The 24,049-nt window shown below is 42.2% G+C and overlaps 1 protein-coding gene across 1 annotated transcript in view; it reads left to right on the top strand.

Moving 5' to 3' along the window:
• LOC124805496 (protein tramtrack, beta isoform-like) overlaps positions 1–21,815 on the top strand; it is a 61,444-nt gene extending 39,629 nt beyond the window's left edge. Inside the window, exon 2 of the mRNA XM_047266059.1 lies at positions 21,165–21,815. Coding sequence (XP_047122015.1) covers positions 21,165–21,815 — 651 coding nt within the window. The remainder of the gene's footprint in view (positions 1–21,164) is intronic.
• The last annotated feature ends 2,234 nt before the right edge of the window (positions 21,816–24,049 follow it).

Below are 24,049 nucleotides of genomic sequence, written 5' to 3'. Positions count from 1 at the left end.
TTGGTCGAATAATCCATGTAAGCACGTTCTCTCAAGTAATATTATGTAGCAATATAAGAGGGAGGTGACAGCACATAAGGGAGTGCAAGCGTGGATTAGGGATTCATCAGAAAACTTCACCAGTCAGTCAAGGATTCTTGTGTGGGATCACAATCATCGACAATGTTGATCGTCGGTTGGAGCTTTTGCAGTGTGAATCATTTTATTGTAGAAGATTGTGCATTATGTGGCTTCGTGGAAGAAGAAGGTTGCAGCAGCCGAATGTTGTATTGTATTGTAGAGAATGAATGTTGGCCACTGGAACCTGGCTGCCAGTAAATATGAGTGCTGCACGTGGAGACCTACTACTATTCTATTAGGCTATTGGTGATAAACACTTGTGGCTCTAAAATACCTAGAAGTAAGCAGCTTTACAGATTAGTATGTAATGACCACATAGGACAAATATATTACCATGCATCTGTGGGAAATGCGGTATTGTATTAAACCCCGATTTATAACTAAAATGTCTGACTCTAGACACAAAGAAACAGTAATAAATTTAAAGAAAGTAACAGACACAAATCCTATGAACTTTTTAAAACTAAGATCTTCTGATCCATATTCTAGCACACATGTCAGCAACGCTTTGGCTGGGGATCATTAATAAGCACATATCAGTTTTATGTGTGTGCCAAGGTTGCATAATTAAAATACGCTTGTTCTACATCTTACATGGAACTGTAGTCACTGTAAAGTAATGTAGGTATGGTGCAGAAGTATCAGTTGACCCCCATAGGTGCCTGATTATCTCAGTGATCAGTCTCAATGAACACCGACAAAGCGGAAGGTTGGTGGAGGAAGGTTGGTTATCTTAATAAACAAGCATGAAGGGCTTAGGAGATGGAAATAGTCTCTCTCAACCACCTACCATGTGATGGCATCAGATTTTTGGTGTAGTCCACGCAAGCATTGTCCGTGGCCACTTCTCAGCATCCTATAAAGTGCTGACCATCCTTAAACTCTGAGGGAGAAAGGCGAAATAATCTGATGAGCGCTTTGGTTAATCTCGGCAATTTTCGTACTGATGCTGGTGGCATAAATTACACCGAAAGTCTTATGTTCTATGTTGTTGTTGTTGTGGTCTTCAGTCCTGAGACTGGTTTGATGCAGCTCTCCATGCTACTCTATCCTGTGCAAGCTTCTTCATCTCCCAGTACCTACTGCAACCTACATCCTTCTGAATCTGCTTAGTTTATTCATCTCTTGGTCTCCCTCTACGATTTTTACCCTCCATGCTGCCCTCCAATGCTAAATTTGTGATCCCTTGATGCCTCAAAACATGTCCTACCAACCGATCCCTTCTTCTGGTCAAGTTGTCCCACAAACTTCTCTTCTCCCCAATCCTATTCAGTACCTCCTCATTAGTTACGTGATCTACCCAACTTATCTTCAGCATTCTTCTGTAGCACCACATTTCAAAAGCTTCTATTCTCTTCTTGTCCAAACTAGTTATCGTCCATGTTTGACTTCCATACATGGCTACACTCCATACAAATACTTTCAGAAACGACTTCCTGACACTTAAATCTATACTCGATGTTAACAAATTTCTCTTCTTCAGAAACGATTTCCTTGCCATTGCCAGTCTACATTTTATATCCTCTCTACTTCGACCATCATCAGTTATTTTACTCCCTAAATAGCAAAACTCCTTTACTACTTTAAGTGTCTCATTTCCTAATCTAATTTCCTCAGCATCACCCGATTTAATTTGACTACATTCCATTATCCTCGTTTTGCTTTTGTTGATGTTCATCTTATATCCTCCTTTCAAGACACTGTCCATTCCGTTCAACTGCTCTTCCAAGTCCTTTGCTGTCTCTGACAGAATTACAATGTCATCGGCGAACCTCAAAGTTTTTACTTCTTCTCCATGAATTTTAATACCTACTCCGAATTTTTCTTTTGTTTCCTTTACTGCTTGCTCAATATACAGATTGAATAACATCGGGGAGAGGCTACAACCCTGTCTCACTCCTTTCCCAACCACTGCTTCCCTTTCATGCCCCTCGACTCTTATAACTGCCATCTGATTTCTGTACAAATTGTAAATAGCCTTTCGCTCCCTGTATTTTATACCTGCCACCTTCAGAATTTGAAAGAGAGTATTCCAGTTAACATTGTCAAAAGCTTTCTCTAAGTCTACAAATGCTAGAAACGTAGGTTTGCCTTTTCTTAATCTTTCACCTAAGATAAGTCGTAACGTTAGTATTGCCTCACGTATTCCAACATTCTACGGAATCCAAACTGATCTTCCCCGAGGTCCGCTTCTACCAGTTTTTCCATTCGTCTGTAAAGAATTCGCGTTAGCATTTTGCAGCTGTGACTTATTAAATTGATTGTTCGGTAATTTTCACATCTGTCAACACCTGCTTTCTTTGGGATTGGAATTATTATATTCTTCTTGAAGTCTGAGGGTATTTTGCCTGTCTCATACATCTTGCTCACCAGATGGTAGAGTTTTGTCAGGACTGGCTCTCCCAAGGCCATCAGTAGTTCTAATGGAATGTTGTCTATTCCCGGGGCCTTGTTTCGACTCAGGTCTTTCAGTGCTCTGTCAAACTCTTCACGCAGTATCTTATCTCCCATTTCGTCTTCATCTACATTCTCTTCCATTTCCATAATATTGTCCTCAAGTACATCGCCCTTGTATAAACCCTCTATATACTCCTTCCACGTTTCTGCCTTCCCTTCTTTGCTTAGAACTGGGTTGCCATCTGAGCTCTTGATATTCATACAAGTGGTTCTCTTCTCTCCAAAGGTCTCTTTAATTTTCCTGTAGGCACTATCTATCTTACCCCTACTGAGACAAGCCTCTACATCCTTACATTTGTCCTTTAGCCATCCCTGCTTAGCCATTTTGCACTTCCTGTCGATCTCATTTTTGAGGCGTTTGTATTCCTTTTTGCCTGCTCCATTTACTGCATTTTTATATTTTCTCCTTTCATCAATTAAATTCAATATTTCTTCTGTTACCCAAGGATTTCTATTAGCCCTCGCCTTTTTACCTACTTGATCGCCTGCTGCCTTCACTACTTCATCTCTCAGAGCTACCCATTCTTCTTCTACTGTATTTCTTTCCCCCATTCCTGTCAATTGTTCCCTTAAGCTCTCCCTGAAACCCTCTACAACCTCTGGTTCTTTCAGTTTATCCAGGTCCCATCTCCTTAGATTCCCACCTTTTTGCAGTTTCTTCAGTTTTAATCTACAGTTCATAACCAATAGATTGTGGTCAGAGTCCACATCTGCCCCTGGAAATGTCTTACAATTTAAAACCTGGTTCCTAAATCTCTGTCTTACCATTATATAATCTATCTGATACCTTTTAGTATCTCCAGGATTCTTCCAGGTATACAACCTTCTTTTATGATTCTTGAACCAAGTGTTAGCTATGATTAAGTTATGCTCTGTGCAAAATTCTACAAGGCGGCTTCCTCTTTCATTTCTTCCCCCCAATCCATATTCACCTACTATGTTTCCTTCTCTCCCTTTTCCTACTGACGAATTCCAGTCACCCATGACTATTACGTTTTCGTCTCCCTTCACTACCTGAATAATTTCTTTTATCTCGTCATACATTTCATCTATTTCTTCATCATCTGCAGAGCTAGTTGGCATATAAACTTGTACTACTGTAGTAGGCATGGGCTTTGTGTCTATCTTGGCTACAATAATGCGTTCACTATGCTGTTTGTAGTAGCTAATCCGCACTCCTATTTTTTTATTCATTATTAAACTTACTCCTGCATTACCCCTATTTGATTTTGTATTTATAACCCTGTAATCACCTGACCAAAAGTCTTGTTTCTCCTGCCACCGAACTTCACTAATTCCCACTATATCTAACTTTAACCTATCCATTTCCCTTTTTAAATTTTCTAACCTACCTGCCCGATTAAGGGATCTGACATTCCACGCTCCGATCCGTAGAACGCCAGTTTTCTTTCTCCTGATAACGACGTCCTCTTGAGTAGTCCCCGCCCGGAGATCCGAATGGGGGACTATTTTACCTCTGGAATATTTTACCCAAGAGGACGCCATCATCATTTAATCATACAGTAAAGCTGCATGTCCTCGGGAAAAATTACGGCTGTAGTTTCCCCTTGCTTTCAGCCGTTCGCAGTACCAGCACAGCAAGGCCGTTTTGGTTAATGTTACAAGGCCAGATCAGTCAATCATCCAGACAGTTGCCCCTGCAACTACTCAAAAGGCTGCTGCCCCTCTTCAGGAACCACATGTTTGTCTGGCCTCTCAACAGATACCCATCCGTTGTGGTTGCACCTACGGTACGGCCATCTGTATCGCTGAGGCACGCAAGCCTCCCCACCAACGGCAAGGTCCATGGTTCATGGGGGGGTTATGTTCTATAGCCAGAAAAATTGAGCTGCGTCTACACTTAAGGCAGCGGCGTTTTGTGGCGACATTACAGTGATCAAACCGACTGTCCACAACAGCGGTACTTACTGAAAAACATCTGGGACTAACTGTCCAAGTGTGGATCTAAAATAACAAAGACTATGCAGATGTGCAATGGCTGTATAGTAGAATATTCGCTAGTGTACGATAATTCAACGGGAATCTGATTCTCTTCTCGAATAATGAATAGGAGAAAATTAATAATTAGTGTGTTTCCACCTCAGTAGATGTATGGCTGGGTAATGGATTAGATGATCTAGATGTGAACTTTAACTATAAGCTAAAAATTATGCTGAACGTGATCAAAACTACAATGAACAAATTGAAATATGGAGCAGTTATCTGTATATAAATGTAAATGCAAAAATTAATTATGTTTTACTGCGAGAATATTTGTTTCCTGATACACTATCTTTCTAAAAATCCTGTTGATGGTGATTTAAATGCTTTTTATGTATGTTGCTGTTGCAAAGTAGCTACAATTCTATAGTTGGAATGCCAGCTCATGGAGTCAAGCCTTCTAGGTATGCAGCACACTTTGTTTCCCTGATTTCGAAATGAAGTTTGCTAACTGCCATTAGTACTTTTATTTCTTCAGCTATTACGTAACAATTATGCAACTATTCAATATTGTACTCATGGCACAGGCACTGATACCTCAAACCACCACACAGCCATAATATCTGGGTAACTACATCAGCAAGCATACGTTAAAGTAGTAGAGGGGCGCTGTACAATGAAGATCGTACTGCTGTTCTGGAGCATTGGCTACTCTTCCTCTTAATACATTATGAATAAAAGAATATTGAATAATCACGTAACATAATTATAATCACAACAGGAAATAAACTGAGCTTTCTGTTGCATCCAAGAGATTATGAACCATGTTTGATTGCGCTTAATGCAGCTGCACATTGCAGGTAGCTGTTGAAAGACTTGCTAAAATGCACACGACTGCTGTTACGAGGGATATGCTGCATTTCTGATCTCTACACTAGTCGTAGCGTTAATAATAGTTATGTGAATACTTTTGGCCTGACTGCAGGTTTCACATCATTAAAAGTTAGACGAATTCGCTGCACTGATGAGTTTCATAGTTTCACGAGAATCTACTGCTGTCAACTCCCTGCAGTCAGCTGTATATGGTTGGAAGGGTAAGCTGGAATGTATGACCTCTCATTATATTGGTGTGTATCATGGCTTATAATCAAGGACCACAAGACCACTTTCCTAACCAAGTGGTTACAGTGATGTGTGTGCATGTGGCATGGCTGTAGACAAATTCCTTAATATCACCACTATTTACAAGTGCACAGCATCATCATGGTGTCGCATTTGTCTTAGGAGAGCTGATAGTGTTTCTTTCAACACACAGCAAAGCAGCATGTTAGTTCATATCTAGTTGATGTTAAGTTTTAATTTCAAAGGGTATAGTAGGTCGTTGAAACCTGGTTTAGCGGATAGAGCCAATCAGATTATGGTTGTAGAGGGGGCCATAATTACTGTTAGTTGCACAAAACACACAACTTTATTTTCCTAAGAACGACTTAATTACACACTGCCTTAAAAGAATCAAATTAAAAGAATACGGCTGAAGGCCTAGTTAAGAGAACTTGCAATACCTCCTGGGCTGAAGGCCCAAAACCACACCAAAAACAAGAACAGCTGAAAGCCTGAACACAAGTTACAAAAATTACCTTAGAGAATACACATGACTGAAGGCCTTAATTAAAAAAAAGAAATACTCAGCTGAAGGCAACACACTGATCATTAAACAACTTAGGACTTAAGGCCTGGATAACCAGAATTTCAGATAGAACAAATTTTCAAAATTTAGTTTTTAAAAAGATCTATCTTCAAATTTTAAGTCGGTTGAAGGCCTTATTATAAAATTAAAAAAAACTAAATTAATAGGTGGCTGAAGGCCTCGCACAGTACATCAAACTAAAATGAAATCACAATCTAAAACCAACAGAACAGTGGTTCTCAGAAGTGTTTCAAGGGTCAGCCTGAGGAGGCAGGTCTAACGTAAGGTGAGGTGAGACAGGCAGCCAAGAGTAAGATTAAATAATCGGGTGGCAACCCGGCCCAGGGATGGGTGAAAGACCGACCAACAACCTAATCAATTCCCTTCCGCCCGACCAACGGTATGACAACGGAAAATATCAACTGATGACGAAGATACCAACCGCACTACGTCTTCAAAATTGGCATCTAAAAACAGCCAAGGCTCAATAACCACTCTTAAGAAAAAAATATGAACAAACAACTAAAAGGCTGTTGAACTACAAGCCATGCCGGACAGTATCTACATGGCGAGGAAAACACACTGCCGGAAAACTACACTAATGACCAGGGCAGGTAACTGGGGCATTAACAGCCACAAAGCAGAAAATACCGCTGCAGTACTTCACAGATAAGTAACAACCAATTTAATGGTTAAAGACCATACAGGAAGACGGCTGCAAAATTTCGCCAACACACCGTACGTTGCTGCTAGTCAGAATGGCCCTAGAAGCAACAACCGGCAATGAACAAAGAGATGCTATAGCAGTTGAGGTTTCGTAACAGGTTAACTGGTCACTCAATTTCAGTGTCCAGGTTCAGTAGGCAACGAACTTTGTAGCTCTCGCAGCTAGTGCCTCACAATCCAACTGCGCGTGCACCCCGCCAGCAGTCCTGGCCTCACCTAACGCCGTGGAGACTTCCTCGCTGCTCTGTCCCAACTGACCAACTCCATGCAGCATGCAGACAGCATTAACATAGCTGCTCAGTCAAAACCACACAAGCTACACACAGTTCCACGAAAACACTTCCACAAACAACTCGAGTGATACTGAAACCAGTGATTGTGGAACAACAAGGACAAATCACAAGTTAACACACAATGAGAACCCCGAAGCGGTTAACGACAAAATACATGTCGTCCAATAAGAGACCAACCGAACAACCAACCGAGGTCATACTCACTCAAGTCATGTGTGTCAGGAACGGTTGGGCGGGTCATGGCTGTTCGGACCTAACTGCTGCTCCGTCAAACTGAACTCCCGACACAGTGCTCTTATCGATAAGCGCTGCTGCTGCCATTCACGGGCAAGCAAGCCAGCAACTTAGTGACGCCAGTAAATCGAATAAGAAACGAGACAGCAGTACCGCCAAGGCAAGTTGTCAAGCAATGATGGCACAAACACGAGCCGCACATGGATCAGTCATCAGCTGTTCAAATGTGTAAATTGTTTAAATTATATTCGGTGGTAACTGTTAAAAATTTAAAGTTACATATTGGCGTTCTGAAAAAGTGGATTGTTCTTCTATAGAAAATCAGCAAAATTGTAATAAAACTGTTGATAGTGATGGAAGAAGATAGTGACACAATGGGGTGCTTGCAGAAATGGTATCGTGCAGTTATGTAGTGTTGAATCGCACGTGTCGTCTGTGTGTGTTTCGAAATCGCGCCAGCCATCTGAGGCAATCGAGCCGTCAAATATTTCGTGCGCCAGCCACCAGAGGCGCTGCGTTTTATATATGTGTGTTTTGCTTTTGTATCTTCCATGAAAGCAGTTCAGTTCGTACATAGTTACGAAAGAACACTAAAGTTTTTGTTCCGTGCTTGTGAAGTTATTTTTAACTGTAAGTTCCGAATGAGTCAACAAGCCATGTATTCTTTGCTGTCTCCTGTGGCAGTGATCAATAAAGCTAACAAACTGCCTACTGGCTTCTGTCTAGGGTTCTGTCTAATTGATGAACGTCGGCCGAAGAACCCGAGACAGAAGCCAGTAGGCAGTTTGTCAACAAGTGGCCACGAAAGCCCCAACAATTTTGTAATAAAGCTAACATTAATATTGTTTGAAAGGGTTTTTGTGCAACGTGGTTCTGTCAGTGAAGTGAACGTCAGTTCTAACAGTTGAACGACAGTGTGCCCAGGGGTTTTTACACACAACTTTCAGAGTCAAGACCCTATCATGTAGTTACAAGGGGAAACAAGACAATGGACATTTTAATTAATGGAATGGCGATAACTGTTTCCATGGAAAGGGTTAAATTGGCTTACATCTTCCAAGAAGTAGCAATACCAGAGCTTGCAAGATTATTGCATCACCCAACAGTTGGCGCACCACCGTCTTCACAGTCGCTAGCGCAGATTACAACAGCAGCGGACCTAACAACATGTGCAGTCGTGGACAAAACGAGCGAGAATCATCGCCTTTTCGTTATGCTGATCTGCATAGCTTTAAAGTCTGTTACACAGCGTAACAGGCAAGACGACGAAATGCTGCCAACATACTACGCACAGGCGTGAAATTGAAAACCTATCCGAACTTTGTCAGGCTGTTTTCAGTCACGTGTAAGACTATATTAACTCTGATTAACGTGTTAAAAACAACACGGAAATATAAGATATAAATGAAAGAAGGAACACTAATTAGTATGAACTGTACTAATAAAATGAACTTCAGCTTATCGAGATAACTGTTTTAGTAAGAAAAAGTACCCCAGATCGTTACGAATTAGCAAAACATTATGCGCATTCTGCCGCGAAACGGTCTGTGTTAACGTTCAGACCAGTCATTCTGGATTACCAATGCTGACCTACCATGAAAGTGTGCTAATTTTGCAATGCGTGACGATTCATAACGAAATTCAGTTAAAAGTCATTCAGTGCCGCACTAAAGTCCATCCAGTTATTGACAGAAGCGGAAAAAGTACGCAGTAACAAGTACGAAATTCTACAAGAGTTTCATACTGACATACACAGGGCGCCGGTACAGAATAAATGTAGCAATAAAACGTATTGGGGGAGGGAGAATTTCTTAGAATTGCTTTACTGATAGACTATCCGCATCCATGGAGATTAGAACCGAAAACAAACCAGACTTCCCTTGCAGTCGCAAACGCATTTCACTACGCTTGCAGACAACCCAAGCAAACAGCCCTCTATTATTACCCCAGACATGAATAAGCCGGCAATTTCGCATTGAAAATGGCAAACTGATCTGCAGTTTCTGTTGCATAGAGCTGTCTCGACTCAAAAACATGAATTTCCTACCTTTATGTCACCGCTTATGTGACAACCATTCGGGATGATTATCTAAATAACAAAACACTGTTATTAGCGAGTAAATTTAGTAGGACAATTCTGCGCCACCCCAGGAAATAAACGGCGACATAGCTGCCAAACGTATTCTACAATGTTTCGAATTCTCCATTAGACTCGCCACAGCCAGAAAATGTTCATTAGCCGAAGTGTTTCTTAAGCTAACTAGCAATGGGAATGTTTGCACTTCTAAAACGCGGTGGCATTAATACTGGGATCTGAATTACCATGTGTATAGGGAAATGGATTTTATTTGCGTTCTTGTAAACGTGATTTGGATAGAAAGCCAAGCGATGATTAATATGCTGATGTATCGACTGCAATTAGAACATTTCGAATAAAGAGTAGGGGGAATTATTTATGCGGCCCTCATCTTCAGTAATAGTCGCAGCTATTTTCGTTGTTAGGATTCGTCACCTAAATCGGTAAAAATGGAACCCTACTAGTCTCACTTTCTTGACCATCTATCTGTCTACCAAACCCTTAAAACCCGTTTACCTCTAGTACAGGTAGGCATAATAATCGGAAATGTATCGCACTTCCTGCGGTACACGGTCGCTTAGTTGTGTAAAAAAGTGAGCTTCTATGTCAACTGAATCTAAAGATTCGGCCGTTTATGTAAAGAAAATTTACGCGAAAGGTCAAAAAATGGCTGTAAGAACTATGCGACCAAACTGCTTAGGTCATTAGTCCCCTGGACCTAGAACTACTTAAACCTATCTAACCTAAGGAAATCACACACATCCTGCCCGAGGTAGGATTCCAAACCGCGTCTGAAGCAGCCGCGAGATTCGTGACTGAAGCGCCTAGAACCGCTCGGCCATCGAACCCGGTGAAATCCTTTTCACCTCATGTATAATTATAATATATACTGTCTAGTGAGGATAAACTGTATTCGCCAGCAACTTAGATCGTTTGATCACGGAACATTTACGAAGCTACATCCAAATTGTGCTCGAAGTCGTCTTATAAACACCCTAGGAAAGTCGTATGCGATATCCTCTTCTGAAGACGCTGGCAGATACTGCAGTATCATAACAAGTAGTTAAGAATAATTTTTATTTGTCCATACTGTATCAATTTAACGCATCTAGGTGTTGGTCTATGGCTGAAAATAATGAACAAAAGATAAATGTCTGTGACTGAAAATAATGGATAAAAAATAAATAAATAGCAAACAACTCCGATGTTCAAATCAAATGTAACGCACATCTCGCAGTTACAACATAATTTCGTTGCTACATGTACATGACTACATATAAAGCGTGCCGGAATAAGGACCACTTAAATCTTTTCTTACGAGCCCTGAATTACATTATTACTATGGTCATTTCTTGCTGTGTAAGTTCCCGAGGAAATAATGTTTTGACATTCAGAACAGATGTTGGTGATTGAAATGTCGTGAAAAGATCTCGCGGCAACGGGAAACGCTTTTGTTTTCATGAATGTCACCACAACTCGCTTATCAAATTTGGGACTCTCTCTTCCCTTTTTCGTGACATTACAAATAGTGCTACCATTCCTTGGACGTTTTTGGCGTGCACCGTCAATCACGTCTGTGGCTCAAATGGCTCTGAGCACTATGCGACTTAACTTCTGAAGTCATCAGTCGCCTAGAACTTAGAACTAACCTAAGGACATCACACACATCCATGCCCGAGGCAGGATTCGAACCTGCGACCGTAGCGGTCACGCGGTTCCAGACTGAAGCGCCTTTAACCGCACGGCCACACCGGCCGGCAATCACGTCTGTCAAGAATCCCATACCGCGCAGGAATACTATAGCAGTGGACGGACAAACGTAGTGTAGGCAGGCGCCAGGTTGAGATTCATAGGAAGAATTCTAAGAAAATGTGACTCATCGACGAAAGAAGTAGCTTACAAAACGCTTGTTCGTCCGATTCTTGAGTATTGCTCATCAGTATGGGACCCTTACCAGGTTGGATTAATAGAAGAGATAGACATGATCCAGCGAAAAGCAGCGCGATTCGTCATGGGGACATTTAGTCAGCGCGAGAGCGTTACGGAGATGCTGAACAAGCTCCAGTGGCGGACACTTCAAGAAAGGCGTTACGCAATACGGAGAGGTTTATTATCGAAATTACGAGAGTGCACATTCCGGGAAGAGATGGGCAACATATTACTACCGCCCACATATATCTCGCGTAATGATCACAACGAAAAGATCCGAGAAATTAGAGCAAATACGGAGACTTACAAGCAGTCGTTCTTCCCACGCACAATTCGTGAATGGAACAGGGAAGGGGGGATCAGATAGTGGTACAATAAGTACCCTCCGCCACACACCGTAAGGTGGCTCGCGGAGTATAGATGTAGATGTAGATGTAGATGTAGATGTTTTCAGTACACCTGTTGCGTATTCTAAGTGTGTGGCCAGTAAAACGCAGTCTTTCGTTTGCCTTCCCCACAAACGTCAAAGGGTCAATGTGGACGCTGGCCGTGTGGCATCGCCCGCTCTGCCTGTGAGTGGACATGTAGCTGCTCCTTCAGCAAGGTCCGAGCAGGCACACGGGGGGAGGGGTTTATTAGTGATTGGGAGCTACAACGTTAGGCGGGTGATGGAGCCCCTTAGGGAAATAGCGGAAAGGTCGGGGAAGAGGGCCAGTATTCACTCTGTCTGCTTGCCGGGGGATCTCATCCGAGATGTGGAGCAGGCCTTGCCCGCGGCGATAGAGAGCACTGGGTGCACCCGACTGCAAATTGTTGCTCATGTCGGCACCAATGACTCCTGCCGTCTGGGTTCGGAGGTCATCCTCAGTTCATACAGGCGGTTGGCGGAGTTGGCGAAGGCGGAAAGCCTCGCTCGCGGGGTGGAACCTGAGCTAACTATTTGTAGTATCGTTCCCAGAACCGATACCGGTCCTCTGATTTGTAGCCGAGTGGAAGGCTTAAACCAGAGGCTCACGATTCTGCGGAGATCTGGGGTGCAAATTTCTCGACCTCCGCTATCGGGTGGAGAAATGTAGGGGTCCCCCTGAATAGGTCAGGCGTGCACTACACGCAGAAAGCGGCTACAAGGGTAGCGGAGTACGTGTGTAGTGCACATGTGGGTTTTTTAGGTTAGAGAATTCCCTCCCTAGGCCCGACAAGACGCCTGCTGAGACGTGGTAAGGTAGGAGTAGGCAAAATGCAACAGGGAATAACAATATTAATCTGCTAATAGTAAACTGCAAGAGCGTCTATAGAAAGGTCCCAGAACTGCTCTCATTAATAAACGGTCACAGTGCCCACATAGTACTAGGGACACAAAGTTGGCTGTAACCAGATGTAAACCGTAATGAAATTCTAAACTCAGATTGGAATGTGAAGGCTGGACAGTGAAGGGGGAGGCGTGTTTATAGCGATAAGAAGTGCAATAGTATCGAAGGAAATTGACGGAGATCCGAAATGTCAAATAATTTTGGTGAAGGGCATGGTTAAAGCAGGCTCAGACATGGTAATTGGATGTCTCTATAGGCCCCCTGGCTCAGCAGCTGTTGTGGCTGAGAACCTGAAGGATAATTTGGAAAATATTTCGAGTAGATTTCCCCACCATGTTATAGTTATGGGTGGAGATTTTAATTTGCCAGATATAGACTGGGAGACTCAAACATTCATAGCGGGTGGCAGGTACAAAGAATCCAGTGACATTTTTTAAGTGTTTTATCTGAAAACTACCTTGAGCAGTTAAACAGAGAACCGACTCGTGGCGATAACATATTAGACCTTCTGGTGATAAACAGACCCGAACTATTTGAAACAGTTAACGCAGAACACGGAATAAGCGATCATAAAGCGGTTACTGAATCGATGATTTCAGCCGTAAATAGAAATATTTCAAAAGGTAGGAAGAATTTTCTGTTTAGCAAAAGTGACAAAAAGCAGATTTCAGAGTACCTGATGGCTCAACACAAAAGTTTTGTCTCAAGTACAGGTAGTGTTGAGGATCAGTAGACAAAGTTCAAAACCATCGTACAATATGTGTTAGATGAGTATGTGTCAAGCACGATCGTAAGAGATGGAAAAGAGCCACCGTGGTACAACAACCGAGTTAGAAAACTGCTGCGGAAGCAAAGGGAGCTTCACAGCATACATAAACATAGCCAAAGCCTTGCAGACAAACAAAAATTATGCGAAGCGAAATGTAGTGTGAGGAGGGCAATGCGAGAGGCGTTCAATGAATTCGAAAGTAAAGTTCTATGTACTGACTTGGCAGAAAATCCTAAGAAAATTTGGTCTTATGACAAAGTGGTAGGTGGATCAAAACAAAATATCCAGACACTCTGTGTCCAAAATGGTATTGAATCAGAGGATGACAAACTGAAGGCCGAAATACTAAATGTCTTTTTCCAAAGCTGTTTCACAGAGGAAGATTGCACTGTAGTTCCTTCTCTAGATTGTCACACAGATGACAAAATGGTAGATATCGAAGTAGACGACAGAGGGATAGAGAAACAATTAAAATCGCTCAAAAGAGGAAAGGCCGCTGGACCTGATGGGATACCAGTTCGATTTTACACAGTGTACGCGAAGGAACTTGCCGCCCTTCTTGCAGCGGTGTACCGTAGGTCTCTAGAAGAGCGTAGCGTTCCAAAGGATTGGAAAAGGGCACAGGTCGTCCCCAAGAAGGGACGTCGAACAGATGAGCAGAATTATAGACCTGTATCTCTAATGTCGATCAGTTGTAGAATTTTGGAACACGTATTATGTTCGAGTATAATGACTTTCTGGAGACTAGAAATCTACTCTGTAGGAATCAACATGGATTTCGAAAAAGACGATCGTGTGAAACCCAGCTCGCGCTATTCGTCCACGAGACTCAGAGGGCCATAGACACGGGTTCCCAGGTAGATACCGTGTTTCTTGACTTCCACAAGGCGTTCGATACAGTTCCCCACAGTCGTTTAATGAACAAAGTAAGAGCATATGGACTATCAGACCAATTGTGTGATTGGATTGAAGAGTTCCTAGATAACAGAGCGCAGCATGTCATTCTCAATGGAGAGAAGTATTCCGAAGTAAGAGTGATTTCAGGTGTGCCGCAGGGGAGTGTCGTAGGACCGTTGCTATTCACATTATACATAAATGACCTTGTGGATGACATCGGAAGTTCACTGAGGCTTTTTGCGGATGATGCTGTGGTATATCGAGAGGTTGTAACAATGGAAAATTGTACTGAAATGCAGAAGGATCTGCAGCGAATTGACGCATGGTGCAGGGAATTGACAATTGAATCTCAATGTAGACAAGTGTAATGTGCTGCGAATACATAGAAAGAAAGATCCCTTATCATTTAGCTACAATATACCAGGTCAGCAACTGGAAGCAGTTAATTCCACAAATTATCTGGGCGTACGCATTAGGAGTGATTTAAAATGGAATAATCATATAAAGTTGATCTCCGAAAAACAGATGCCAGACTGAGATTCATTGGAAGAATCCTAAGGAAATGCAATCTGAAAACGAAGGAGGTAGGTTACAGTACTCTTGTTCGCCCACTGCTTGAATGCTGCTCAGCAGTGTGGGATCCATACCAGATAGGGTTGATAGAAGAGATAGTGAAGATCCAACGCGCAGCGCGCTTCGTTACAGGATCATTTAGTAATCGCGAAAGCGTTACGGAAATGATAGATAAACTCCAGTGGAAGACTCTGCAGGAGAGACGATCAGTAGCTCGGTACGGATTTTGTTGAAGTTTCGAGAACATACCTTCACCGAATATATAGCTCCCTCCTACGTATATCTCACGAAGAGATCATGAGGATAAAATCAGAGAGATTAGAGCCCACACAGAGGCATACCGACAATCCTTATTTCCACGAACAATACGAGACTAGAATACAAGGGAGAACCGATAGAGGTACTCAAGGTACCCTCCGCCACACACTGTCAGGTGGCTTGCGGAGTATGGATGTAGATGTAGATGTAGATATGTTTGCGATCTGTCCAATTTAAGTTTTACTGGGTACTGAGATGAATTGACAGTATTTCGACTCGTGTTTTGTCATGTAACCCAAAGTTAATTATTGTTACTGGTCGCAGCTTTCGTGTTTAATGTATTCCTCATTCAACAGAGTACTCTCCTCGTACACCACTCCTAACTGTTTCAAAGTATTAAATTGTTACTGATGTTACCAAGTTCCAGTGGTCATCTAAACTTGCCGTTTTGAAACAAATGAAAATATTATAGCGAAATATTGCAACTAAGAAGTGGACTATCCAAATAAACAAACATTTCCGGTTCAAGTCGTTCGAGGAGGTTTACTACACAGTAACGTAAATTAGGAGCAAAGTTCCTTAGCAGATTGTTACCAGGAAAACCAGCCCTCATAATGCAAACTGCCACTACAAGAACGAAAGTTTCCAAACATATCAATGACTAGTTTAGGAAAGTGGACGCATTCTGTCTATTTATTCGCAACGCACGCCACTTACGAGGGGACCCGCCAAGTGTCTTACCCTGAACTTGCTGAAACTTCGCTCAGTGAAAGAGGGGAAAGAGGGGACAAAATAAGCGAACACGTGTCTCGGCTTATCTGCATACACTCGATCGCTTCCGAGAAAACGATGGTCAAAGTTTTCAATGCGCTGTTGCTATAGTGTAGATAACTTTTATTGTGTAAGGATTCTATTGAAGCGGTGGCTCAGTGGCTACCGTCGCGACTATAGAACTATGCGCTGCGAGTTCGAAACCCGGTTGCTCCTTTTTTTCCCCCTCACTCTCTGAATTATCTACGAATGTTTATTCCAATTTATGTTGAAAAAATGTTGTCGTTATTCGTCAGTTAATTTACTGTGTAATGAAAAAAATTAAAAAAAAAAATAAACGAATGAGAAAATGATGTGAAATATTTGGGAATGTCCTTGCAACCTTACAGTTCGTAAGGAGTTTCAAAAATATATCACATTACTTTCTCGTTCGTTTATTGTTTTTTGTAATTCATTAACTACACAGAAAGTTAATTGACGAATAACGACAACATTATTTCAACATAAATTGAAAAAAAACATTCGTAGATAATTCTGATAGAGAGGGAAAAAATAAAAAAACAATATGATCTCAAACTTGGGAATCAAAGTTAAGAAGGAACGACGGTAGCCACTGAGCCACCGCTTCAATTGCATTCTCGGGCGCTAAAGATATCTACACTGTAGCAACAGCGCGTTGATAACTTTGAGCGTCGTTTCCTCGGAAACGGTCGAATGTGTGCAGATATGCCTAAACATGTTCGCCTATTTTCTCCTCTTCTTCACTCAGCAAAGTTTCCAGACAATTGGCGTACGGCAACTGGCGAGTTCCCCTTGTTAGTCGGGTCGCTTCTTACGACCGTCGAGAACTATGTATGCCTCAGAGTAAACTACGCTCGGCGAGCGAGGATAAACACGTTTTCCTTCTACAGCTAAAATTCACGGAGTGTTCTTCGGGTTGCCTCAGATATTTCAGAAATGTTTCTAGCGTTAGGCCTGCCGTATATGCAAACGCATATGCAAACGAAAGACTCCGTTTTATTGGCCGCACACTAAGAATACGCAACAGGTCTACTGAAAACACTGCCTACGCTACGTTTGTCGACAAGAGCGAACCAGTCCCTTCTGAGAAAAATTACAGATTCAAAGTTGCTCAAATATGTAATGACACGGGTACGGGTTTGCGATCTCTCGATTATGCCATCGATTTCCGTGTTATACATAATTGGCCGCAGTGGTTAGCACACTGGACTCGCATTCGGGAGGACGACGGTTCAATCCCGTCTCCGGCCATCCTGATTTAGGTTTTCCGTGATTTTCCTAAATCGTTTCAGGCAAATGCCGGGATGGTTCCTTTGAAAGGGCAAGGCCGATTTCCTTCCCAATCCTTCACTAACCCGAGCTTGCGCTCCGTCTCTAATGACCTCGTTGTCGACGGGACGTTAAACACTAACCACCACCACCACATAATTGGCCATTGCGTTGTGGCTGCAGTCTTGGAGGAGGCAGACTGTTTCCTACTAGAGCTGTTTTCGCGGCAGATATTAACGTCCACTAATCATTCAGTCAACGCTAAATGGCCCATCTGGCTGAGGCAGGCAAGGGCGCTATAATAGCAATCTATACAGAGTGATTTTCAAATGGCTATATAGCAAGAAATATGGGTCTTCAGAAGTCGACGGTAACCAGGTGGATTAGACGAAAGGAAGAGGGAGGTAACCTGAATGGAAGACCTCACGGCAGTCGCCGCAAAACAACAGCAGCTCAGGATCGTCAGATACACAGTTTCAGTGAGAACCACCCATTTGTCAACGCACGGCAAATTCAGCAGACTTTGGGTCTCAATGGTTCAAATGGTTCTCAGCACTATGGGACATAACATCTGAGGTCATCAGTCCCCTGGACTTAGAACTACTTAAACCTAACTAACCTAAGCACATCACACACATCCATGCCCGAGGCAGGATTCGAACCTGCGGCCGTAACGGTCGCGCGGTTCCAGACTGAAGCGCCTTGAACCGCTTGGCCACACCGGCTGGCGTGGGAATGAGTGCCCACACTTTCAGCGGATTTGCTTTCTGAATCGGCTTCACTCCTTTGAGAATCGTAAAGAATCGATATGCTAGGAAGAGGATGCTCTTGGCCCTTCGTAAAGAAAAATTACTTGTAATGTAAAATACAGTAGTGAAAGTAGTACAAGGCACTTTTCATTGGTTCCTACAATTCATACGTCTTTTTTTCGCTTCTTTCTTAGGCCTCCAATTTCCTGAATTCTTTTCCGAAACTTTATCTCAAATTTTCTAGCTAACTTTTTGTTGCACTTTGATCAACAGATGAAATATCATGAACCAATAAAATACTGCTGTAATTTCCCTTCTTCTTATTATCTTCCGTCACTAAATTATACTTTGTCTGCTAATGCACTCTACTTAATTGTCTTTCTCCGCCTACTGGGTTCACCTATTTATCCAGTGGATTCTTAATTCGTCTTTTCAGTGGATATGCTGAAACTTTAGCTTGACAGTAGCTACTTTCAGCAATGCTTCCACTTTCTCCCTCATCCATCTTGACTAACAAAAGAATAATTTTTTTGTGCTTGGTAGTAATGCTTCTATCCTCATAATAAACAATTTCGGCTCGCAGGCACCCACTAACTCAGACCAGTGAACTTTCTTGCTGTCTTGCATCTTCAGACGTGTATGTTTGAAATTAAGTTTTCTGCTCTTGCTAGTCCCTTCACTTTTGCCTCTCTGGCTACACCTTGTCCTTATTGCTTCTCCTTCTCCCTACTGCTTCTCTTCGTATTCTTTCTTCTCTTCTTCCTTTCCGTTATTTTTCTTCCTGATTCCTCTTTGCTAACATCACCTAAAAGCATGTCCTTCTCTTCTGTCGATGTCAGTTTATCCCGTGGAATCCTCTTCATCTCTGTCCACTTGAATCTGCTTCCTGTATTCAATCATTGGTCTCTCTAGACAATTTTTACCCCACACCTTCCCTCCATTACGAAACTGACGATGGCTTCAGATGTGTCCTGTCAACCGATTAGTTCTTTTAGTAAAGTTGTACCATAAATCACATTCTTCTCTATCACCACATTTATAAGGCTTCTTTATTAATAGACATCATCTGAAGGCCATGATCTGTACTTCAATTATTTATTTGCGAAACCGGTATTCGTCAGCATTACGCATCGTCAGAGACAATTATGTGTCTCTATAGGTTGCAAGTGCTACTCGCAGATTATGTTGACAAGGATGAGGAATCCGTGCAGGGCGACATCAAGCAAGTAAGAAAACATACGAGTCAGTTATCAGTTCTGTAGGATTTTCAGGTTATTGCGCATCCAGAAAGCACACAGCCATGTAGATACTCAGAACCCAATCACAACCAAGTTTGTGTTAATATAATAGGACATGAAATCCGTCCTGTCTCATAGTACACAGTTTGTCTTGTGTGCTAGTCAGATCCTACCCAGAGACAATCCTGATCACGTTCTGCCATCGTCATTTATTTTTCTGCCCAAATAACAAAACTGATCAACTACTTTCTATTTATCACTTTCTAATGTAATTGCGTCGGCACCGCGAGATTTACTTGACTTACATTCCATTATCCTTGTTTTATTTTTTATTGAACTTCAGCTTATAAAGCCTTTTGAATCAATTCAACTTCTCTTCCAAGTCCTTAGCCGTCCCTTGCAGAGTTACTATGTGCTCTTGGTCCCATATTCACTATTATGAATCACAACCCTATTATGAAAGGGTACTCACAGGCCCAAAAATACTCCCAGCTCTTATTATAGACATACCCGTGCCAGTTATGAGTTCCGTTCTGTGACGACGTTTTTCGTCTTTCTATGTGTTAATTCGACAGTAATTTTTGTTTCGTGAATTCTCTTTGTTTTTGGTGCAAAGTTATTACGTATTCACTTACAATTTTTGATAACACAAACAAGCGAATGAACGTAACGGAATGTGTGTTGGGAGCTAAGCTACCAGACAGTGCCGTGAAGTCCAATACGAAACCAATGCGACAGCAAACTAATGTTGTCAGTATTCAAGAACCAACTCTAATCTAAAACCGGCGTTGGACTTTACAAGTACTCACTCGATGATTCTTTAAGAGGTCTCAAAGACATGCACCATGGCTGTGATCCAGCTGTCAATTTTAAATATTAATCAGTAAATACATTACGTGTGAATATGTGTGTGCTGTATGTACGCCTTGTGATAGTAATTATAATTACTATCAATAATATAATATAATTATAATCTCCTGAATCATAATCCGAGATCTGAGATTATTCTCCATTGTTTTTCCGTTTCACAGATTAAACTGTCGAGCACAATGACTGCAATCTGTTTTAATCCCACCACCTATCTCCTTTCTTCCTATTCTTATTGCTTATTCTTTGGTCTCTTACATACTGAATATTATTTCTCTTTCGCTATGGCATTTACCAATATTTGTGAGTATTTGAGACATTGTACATCAAATTACGTATACTCTGATTTTGATAAATGCTAAATTCTGTGAAAGCATCATCTTGATTTTTTTCGTGAAGTGTTGATTGCATTATGAAGCCCAACGTTGGACTACCTTTTAGGCACTTTTAGCTTCTCTAAAACCTAACTTATCTCCAAGAAACAACTCGTAAATTGTCTTCTCATTATTCTTTGTCTCCTTGATACCATAGTAAAAGAAGATATAGAGATACCAGCTGCTAAACTTCCACTATGGAAGATAAACGTATTTATTTCCATTCGAATTTTTTTTGTGTATAAATGACTGCGTTTATTGCAGAAGTGTTCGTGGTCAAAGAAACAGTGCGGAAGTGAGTGAGATGTGGCTGTGCCCATTGATTTATAGTTTCTAACCCATGATCACATGTTAGACTTTCTGATGTGTAATACATCTGTTCCTGCATTAAGTGCCTGAATACGACACCTTGTGGCTTTGAGATGAATTACAAGTGCAACATACACACGCATCGATATAAAAATAATGAAAGAGTAACAAATGATTTTTACCTTTCACTGCGAGAAATTCATCTGCGCATTTTTCTGGGTGTTTGGATGTTGACTATTGTGTCACTTGTTGCTTCTCTTGGATGCTGACGCAGCCAGGGTGTGTTGTGTTACAGCGCATACTGCTAGAGCACCCATGTGGCGCGGGCGAGTCGGTGACGGTGATCCTGCACGACGTCAGCCATGAGGATATGCGCCGCCTGCTGGACCTCATGTACACCGGAAGCACCGAAGTTCCGGGCCACGACCTGTCGCGCTTTCTGTGTACCGCTAAGGCGCTCGACGTCAGTCTGCTACGATCAGCTTCACTACAGATTTGTGAAGTCGCCACCTCACCTGCAGAACCCGACAGAGAACCCACTCCCGCCACCACACCCGCAGTTCCGCCGTCACTACCGAAAACGACGTCAGGCTCTGTAATGGCGTCTCCGAAGGAGTCCTCCCTGGCACACAGCCAGTGGCCACTGATGGCCCCACAACTTCGTGGCACTGACCATGCGGTCCACTGGCCGATGCTGCCGCTGGCGTGTCGGAGCCCTCTGATGCCACCGTCCCCGCCGCCCACAATGGCCCAAAGCTCCATCCAGGCTGCTGGCGAGCTGGCGTTGCGGGAGCAGCTGTTGCGAGAGCGCCATGTCTGCACCCCGCCGCCCAATATTACCTTCGTCAGCAGCAAGTCGCCGGGGACCGCGAGCATGAGCCGACATGTCCAACCAAAGCAGGTGTGCTCCTTCATCCGAACTTCACACTTTCACTATCAATGCTAATCCCATGGGTACAAAAAGTGTTGGGATCATTGCAGCTACTGAAAACAGCTCGCTAATGCACAAGACTCGTTTATTCTTTATCGTGCTATTTTAACACCCCCAGTTTCCAGAATGCTGTCAACAATTAGCTTCCATATTTCCCTATCAAGATGAGCCATACTTTTCATGACATGTTGTGATCCTGCTCTCATTGGGGTGTCCATCTTTATTTACATGTGTATCTACCAGGTATACCGGTATGAAATGAGCGTTTTTTTGTGAAAATTAAACACTAATTTTGAATTGAAAAGTAAAAACATTTTATTCAAAGTACTGACCATTGGTTTCTATACATTTTGACCACCTTTCTGGCAATTTATGGACACCATGCCAATAGAAATATTCGTCTTTTGAAGCAAACCAATCAAATACCCAATTTTCGACTTCTTCGTAGGAATGCAACTGCTCCTCAGACAATGCGTGTCCCGTTGATGAAAACAAATGGTAGTCGGAAGGGGCCAAGTCTAGTGAATACGGTGGATGGGGTAGCAGCTCCCAGCCAAGTGTTTTGATTGTATCCTGAACCAGTTTTGCATTGTGTGCAGGTGCATTGTCGTGTAAAAAAATTATTTTGCCATGTCTACTGGCCCATTCTGATCAATACATAGTTCAAATTGATCATTTGTTGTCTGTAGCGATTAGTATTCACAGGTTCACTGGGTTTTAGAAGCTCATGATATACCGCACCTTTCTGATCCCACCAAACACAGAGAATTGTCTTCTTGCCGAATCGATCTGGTATTGCAGTCGATGTTGATGGTTGTCCCGGATTAACCCATGATTTTTCCCGTTTAGGATTCTTAAAATAAATCCACTTTTCATCGCCAGCAACAATTCGATGCAAAACTGACTTTCATTCATGTCTTTGAAGCAAAATTTGTCAAACGGTTTTTCGGTTTTCAAGCTGTCTTTCATTCAATTCATGTGGCACCAATTTTCCACACATTTGGATCTTTCCCACAGCTTTCAAATGCTCAGAAATTGTTTGTTGTGCAACATTTAGCAATGCTGCCAGTTGCTTCTGACTCAAAGTATCATCTCCATACAATATTGCTTGCAATTCGGCGTCTTCGAACTTTTTTGGTGGTCTTCCACGATGTTCATTTCTTACATCAAAATCATTATTTCTGAACCGTTGAAACCATCTTTTGGATGTTGTTTCTGATAGAGCATGATCACCATATCACTCGAGAAGCATTCGATGCGACTCTGCAGCATTTTTTAAAAATGAAAACAAAAATTAATGCTTTCCGCTAAACATCACTTTCTGGTACAAAATTCGGCATTGTTAACGCGATGAAAATATATTATGTTGTTTGTTCCGTGACTTGATGTACACTAAATATCTTTGACAGAAGTCATATCAAACAAACAAACAAAAAATTAAGGCTCGTACTCAACAAATGTTCCCTATCGACACATTTGTATCTTAACGCTCATTTCATACCGGTACACTGGTAATATCTGCAAAGAGCTGCGAAAGTGATGACAGATAGTACTTCAAACTACACCAGTTATTATTGCTTCTTCTGAATCTATTCAAGAATGGAGTGTGACAACAATGATTATTTAAAAACATTTGTGCACATAGTATAGTCTACTCTTGTCTTCACGATGCCTATCGTAGCAATACATGTGTGGCTAGTATATTTCCACCTTCATCATTTAAGGTTCAAAAATGGTTCAAATGGCTCTGAGCACTATGGAACTTCTGAGGTCATCAGTCCCCTAGAACTTAGACCTACTTAAACCTAACTAAGGACACCACACACATCCATGCCCGAGGCAGGATTCGAACCTGCAACCAAGACAGTCACGCGGTTCCAGACTGTAGCGCCTAGAACCGCTCGGCCACACAGTCCGGCCATCATTTAAGGCTGCATCTTGAGACTCTGTAAGTAGGCTTTGTCAGAATAGTTTGCATCAATCTTGAAGCATCTGTCACTGCACGTTCTTCAGCATCTCTGTGACGCTGTCCCGTGAGTCAATCTAACCTGAGATCATTCTCACTGCCCTTCTCAGAGTGCACTCAAAATCCCCTGCTGGTTCTATTTAGAATGAGTCGTACATGGAGTTTTTGTAAGCAGCTGCATGTGACCCTGTTTACTGTCTAGCAAAGTGAAGGAACTGTACTCCCTTCGACCAAATAAAACCTTTGACAGACGAAGCAAAGGGGTCATAGAAAGCAGACTATC

This window comes from Schistocerca piceifrons, chromosome 7 (genome assembly GCF_021461385.2).
Source record: "Schistocerca piceifrons isolate TAMUIC-IGC-003096 chromosome 7, iqSchPice1.1, whole genome shotgun sequence".
NCBI classification, from domain to species: domain Eukaryota; kingdom Metazoa; phylum Arthropoda; class Insecta; order Orthoptera; family Acrididae; genus Schistocerca; species Schistocerca piceifrons.
The sequence above is the reverse complement of the archived record's forward strand: the minus strand, read 5'-3'. Positions and strand labels throughout refer to the sequence as shown.